The 6,000-nt window shown below is 47.1% G+C and overlaps 1 protein-coding gene across 2 annotated transcripts in view; it reads right to left on the minus strand.

Moving 5' to 3' along the window:
- Nucleotides 1–5,765, minus strand: part of CBFB (core-binding factor subunit beta) — a 42,270-nt gene extending 36,505 nt beyond the window's left edge. For both annotated transcript variants that reach the window (XM_042834769.1, XM_042834770.1), the window contains exons 1-3: nucleotides 5,655–5,765; nucleotides 5,456–5,542; nucleotides 1,496–1,612 (exon numbers count right to left, since the gene is read on the minus strand). In XM_042834769.1, coding sequence (XP_042690703.1) covers nucleotides 1,496–1,612; nucleotides 5,456–5,542; nucleotides 5,655–5,732 — 282 coding nt within the window. In that variant the 5' untranslated portion in view covers nucleotides 5,733–5,765. The remainder of the gene's footprint in view (nucleotides 1–1,495; nucleotides 1,613–5,455; nucleotides 5,543–5,654) is intronic.
- Nucleotides 5,766–6,000: the final 235 nt, after the last annotated feature.

The following is a 6,000-nucleotide window of genomic DNA, read 5'->3' on the forward strand; positions in this document are numbered from 1 at the left end:
GGCACACATTAATGAGGCTCATGTTCTATTTTAATACGCAGTGCGTCTGCCCAGCTCTTACACCAATTATGACAACACAAGAAAATGGACGAAATACTTCTCAGTACTTGAAGAAATCATTCAGAGAAAACAAGAAGTTAGAAGCATCACAGAAGTAAATAAAATTATTTTTCAACTGGCAAGAAGAGAGACTTCAGTCTTCTTACACATCACAAGAAAAATTCATCATTCAATTGTGAGCCAGAATCAATATTTTTCAATAAGAGCCAGATTCAATTCAGTTTCCTTAGCAAAGCAGTCGGTACCCAGCGTAGCCAACTTCACTCCTTCTCCCCCAATTTGTCAAGCTTCTGGAAACTCACAGGACTAAATGGAAAACATTTTTTTTTTCCAAAAATCCTCATTAACTCGAATTCCAAATACCATATCTGCCCTCAGGAATTTTTTTTTTCTTCCAACCAGGTTTTCCTAGTATAGGAAATGTTTATCTTCCACCTAGCAGCATTTAAAAAGTATGCCACAATATGCTGCTAAACCTGAACACGTTTTGGGTATTTCCCGCAGCCTGTTAGATTTGGTTGCTTTTGCTGCTACTTTTATAAGAGTGGGCATAAACTTCTAGACAAAAGGAAGAACTTTACAGCCTCTTGAAATCTTTGAAGTCAAAAAACTACACAGAGTAAAGGTTGAGGGGTCTCAAGTGCTGGTCCAAACCCACTCAGGTCAGCAGGAAGTCTCCCATGGACTTCAGCCACCTTTGGATTTACAGTAACAGGTAAGAGATAGCACCTACATTTTTAAAGGTATGTTTTTCCTCTAGAAACAGAAACAGTTATAAGTGATTTCAGTAACTTTACTCTAACCAGACTTTAAATCTAACACTGTTTCACGGTAACATCGCTGTCATTAAGGAATTCGCGCTTTCAATATCAGTTCATCAGGCAACCACCACAGAAAAGAAAAATAAAATCATAAATGAACTTTGAAAGCAATTCTTATTCTGTATTATCACTCACGGTGAAACTGAGGGAAAAAAAAGAAAGATTCCATTGAACAGCACACTGAATTCTTGCTGTATCATCTAGCAGCCTGAGACCCAATGAAGTAACCTGTTCAGAATGCAAATTCACATTTGTTGATGCCAACTTGCTCGCTGAGGTCTAACTCCTGTACTGCTCTAGAAGCACCTACACCATATTAGCAAGTTAAGCAGATCCCCAAAATTCCATTGTACCACTACCACAGAAATAAAGCTCTGCTCTTCAAAACAATACAAAGCCACTGGGACTGGCGTGTGTTTCCCTCCAAAAATATGAGCATACTTTAAAACAAAGTGGTATCAGAGTTTACCATGCCAGCTCACACTTGTACTAGTATGACTACATGCAAGCAGAAGTCAGATACCGGCAATTCTGCATCATACATGCGATCCATACCAACGAGACCGTCAGCACAGCATAAAAATGTCTTTCAGTGGCAGCAATTTCCTTCTTACCTTGCCTCCTTCTCTCTCAAAGTCGACATACTCCCGGGTTGGTGTCTGCCGCTGCTCCCCCTGCCAGCTGGCCGGAAAAAACTGGAGAGACAGATTGGTTCCCGTGGCCACAAAAGCCTTTTAGAAAAATCAATACAAACAGGATCAGGGAGCAAGACATTACATAAATTATGCAGGCAGTCATTTATTTTTACATCAGTTTATGTCTTAAGCTAGGCAGCATAGAGAATGCTTAAAGTCAAAAACATGCACTCATCATTTTTCTTAAGTATTAAGTTACAAACATCTGATTCCATTTTGACAACATTTGCCATTGGCTGCTTTGGATATAAAATACAACATGGAATCAATACTCCTTTCAAATCAGTTTTGCTGACATTAGAATCTGTCATTTCAGTTCTGTACGGATACCCTACACCAACTTAGGATCTGAAACATTAAAAATTGCCCATGCTTTTTAAAGAGCTTGCATATCTCTAAAAAGAAGTACTTCTGAAGGAAAATGAACTCCAGAGACCTGTTACTAGGAACAGCTTTGTTGAAAGAAAAGAACACGCTTCTTAGAATACATACTTGCACCTGGATATACAGCTCTCTGAACTGAAACAGATATTCCTCGTGTACTGTCCACAGACAAGTAAGAGTCAGCACAGCTCTATTAAGCATTGCAGGACTAAGTCGTGCTGTCACATTAAGACACCAGTGAAATCCAAGATGCTGTGTCAGAATAAATCGGAGCAGGAATTCTCAGCAGCAGCCCTTTGTAAAATCATTAAAGGAACTGAATTATTGGGAAAAGTATACGCTGCTACCAAGTGAATATTTCCTACGGCTTCAAATGAAAACAAGATTCTGTTGTCTTTACAAACTCTCTGTATTTATTTGCACATCTTATCAGCTCCATGGAGTGCACAGCAGGCCAACTTCTAGATGGGGAGGCGTTTTTTTTTATTTCCCGCCAATGGAAACCTGATTCAGGGTATTTCCCTTCTGCAGTACGCTGCAGTGCGTCCTGTAAGCATGCAAATCCTGCAGGGTACTGCCAGAACAACTCCGCTCAAAATCTCAGGGTCAAATATATTTTGTTGCAGTCAAACAATACTGTATTGATCACCAGGATCGCTTAGGTTTAAACAGTCATTATCTCAGAATACAGTTCTTCTTGCAAGCCATAGGAACACCCCTCTAACAGCTGCCTTTTCCAGACAAGCAGATTCCTTTCAAGCAGCCCAGAATTCAGCAACTTGGTGGTATAAATATGACTGCACTGCTATCTATGACACAATAGCTCTACATGTTATTTAAGACAGTTCCGGTCATGTACTGCAACACTGTCACAGGATTAATACCTCCCACTTCAAAAGTAGAAGTGCTTTGTCTCGACTCTTCCCTCTCAACAAGGGAGACTAACACTCTGCAATCACATCCCATTCCAAACTACTTTTAAAAGATTTTTTTAAATCCAATTTTATTTCTTTTACCTCCTGTTAAGCCCATTCTCAGTGCCATTATAAGCGAAGAATCAGTTCTGCTGGCACTGAAGGGATGTTGCACTGCACATTAGTATTTGTTTGCCGTACGATACCCAGAGGCACATTTCAATCCATGGAACAGAACCTTCATGGAGGCTACGCTTGCACAGATATAAAGAATCAAAGCTGCGACGGCTGCAGACCATCAGCATATGATTATCTGGCATTATCCCCTTCACTATTCCAAGTAATTCTGCTTACATACAAACAAACAAAAATACCCAACACTTCTGACTCACCCTCACCACTTCGCCTGCTCAAGAACTACTTTCCCATCCCCGGGTATCTTTAGCAAATTCATCTTTTCTGCTCCTGAATTTAGGCACTTAAAACCAAGTGTCAAGGAGCGAGATCCTGGAGTGCAGAGCAGACGTCTGCAGCACTCCAGACCGCTCCAGATCCCACAGACCCCGAGGGCACTGGGCAGGAGAGCTGCACTCGCTCCATGGGAAACAGAGCGAGATGCAGAAGCACCCCGTGCCTAAACTTGTGCTGGAGGACCGTGAAAAAGCATGGGAAAATATTAGAGAAAAAAAGAAAATGAAAGTACGCAAATTTTCACATCCTCACAGAGCCATGCAGGCAACACGTAGACTATAAGCGCCTCAGAAGCTGTGTGGCAAACTTACTCTCTCGATTTTTGAAGCCCGTTTCCTCTCTTTGTGCAGATGAAACCGACCAATTAAAACACCCTGCCTCAAAATCATTGGTCGGTACTGAAAAATGCAAGAATGGCCTCACTAGTAACCACACAGAACTACCCTGGACCCAGCATTTTTGTTGTTGTTGTTACTAAACAAATAAATACATGAGAAGAACAATAATCAGACCACCACTCTGGTAATAAAAGTGAAATTGAGTACATTGTTATTTGCTACACAGAGCCTTTTAAAGCTCAGTCTGAAGTGCAAGGAGCCACCAGGTAGCATGAGGGTGGCACGACCTACATCCAGGCAGCATAAACGCACACAAACACCTTCCAATCAAGCACAGATCAGAAGCCTCCAAAAACAAAATATCCACGTAATGTTATTCTCAAGTTATAAAAGCAATTTAATTCCAGTGAAGCAGAAACCTGATTTGGTATTCCACATGTTCTTTTCCTACTAATATTGGTAATTACTTTCCTTACTCAAAAAGTTATTTGCTAAAAGGAAGCAACAACCTACTGCCAGTTCTATGTTAGAGCCTTCAGCTGCTCTCTGTTTTCATTTTTAGTCTGTTGAAAAATACGTAAGGTCATTTGCTGAGGCTCCCTTTGGAGATAAAAGACTAAATCCTTGATGCCTGGAAAAACATTCAAGATGAAAAAAAATAAAGAGACGGCCAGCTCTTCTTAACATCAGTCATTACACACACTGCGTCTCCAAATAAACCCGACTACTTGTGCCTTGTTCACAGAACAAAACCAGATGTTACAGATCAAGAAATGCAGAGGCTGTTTTATAATTAAGTCGATGAAAAAATATGTAGAACAGACATCACTGGTGGCTTCCCTTCCAAGGGATAGGGCTCTGGCAAAGACAGACAGCATGCTTAGAAGTGCAGAGGTGAAACTACAGTGATTTCTCAATTACAGAAATAACGGCATACACGGCATTAGAAAGCCGGTCAGCAGCTGAACGCCTTTCATCCCCTTTTATTTGCCCTTCTGAAAGGAAGGACTGAGGCACTCCACACTTTCACCTGCTCAGGAGCCCCACAGGCCGGCAGCCTGCCTCCCTCACCTCCCCATTGTTTCCCTGGCGACTTTTTAACGCCAGCAAACACACACACACAAGGAAAATCGAGTGTAAAAACACAGCAGCACAGGATCCCAGACCACAGGGCACGAGCGTAGTTTAGTCTAGTCAAAATGAAATTCCTCAGTAAAAGGCTATCCTGCTCACAGCCAGCAGCGAGCGCGGTCCGTCGCAGCAATTAGCGCTCAGCTACACCGCAGCGTGGCTGTGCAGGCAGGGTGTCATCGCGAGCCGAGAGCCAAAGAGCCGTCCCAGACCGAGCGCGGGGTCTGCCTGCGGGAAGGAAACTCCTACCTCGCCCCGTCATGAATGGAGAAGGGCCGACCCGTGCGTGCGCCCAGCTCCGGGCGGCACAGCGGCGACCGAACAGGAAACAGCCGCCACCTCGCCGCGCTCACGGCCACGCCGCGCCCGGCCGCGGCTCCGAGGAGCACAAACCCGCCGTCCGGCGAGCGACGAGGTGAGCTGCCAACGCCGAGTTTGAGAAGCGTCCGATCGAGCTCGGGCGAGCATCAACCGGCTCGGGCGGGACTTTTCTCCGGCGCCTTGTGGACGGCGTTACTCGCCCCAGAAAGGCGCCGTGCCCCTGCGGGCTGCGGGCAGCGCGGCCCGAGGCGCGGACAGGAGCCGGCGAAGCGCCCCGCGGACAGCACGGCGCGGCCCGGGGCGGCACGGCCGGCACTTACGATTTCGGAGCGGCCGTCGCGGCAGGCGTTCTGGAAGCGGGCCTGCCTCTCCTCGTGGGGCCGGTCCCTGAAGCCGGTGTACTTGATCTGCGGGAACAGGGCGCAATCAGAGCCGCGCCGATAAGCGCGGCGCAGCGCACGGACCGCGCTCCCCACCCTCCCCGGGCCCTCCGCGCAAACTTTCCGCCCGCCGCCGCACCTCGCACTCTCGGCTCAGCTTCCTGAAGAACTCCTCGTTCTCGAACTTGCTGCGCTGGTCGGGGACGACCCGCGGCATGATGCCGGGCCGCCGCTGCCCTCCGCCCGCCCCGCGCTGTCCCGGCCCCGCCACTCGCCTCGCCCTTTGTTAGCCCCCGCCGGAGCCCCCCCCCCTCCCGCTCCCTCCTCCCTCCCTTCTCCCCTCTCCTCCGCTCCTCCCGCCGCGCGCGCACAGCCGCCGCTGCCGCCGCTGCCGCCGCCCCCTCCGCTCTCCCTCCCTCCCCTCCGACTTCCTCCCCGCCTCGCGAACTCCGCCGAACAGCCGCGCCATTCACAACTCCGCGCCG

The sequence above is a fragment of the Centrocercus urophasianus genome, unplaced genomic scaffold (genome assembly GCF_019232065.1).
Source record: "Centrocercus urophasianus isolate 14NV4802_14NV808 unplaced genomic scaffold, USGS_Curo_1.0 seq_49, whole genome shotgun sequence".
Lineage (NCBI taxonomy): Eukaryota > Metazoa > Chordata > Aves > Galliformes > Phasianidae > Centrocercus > Centrocercus urophasianus.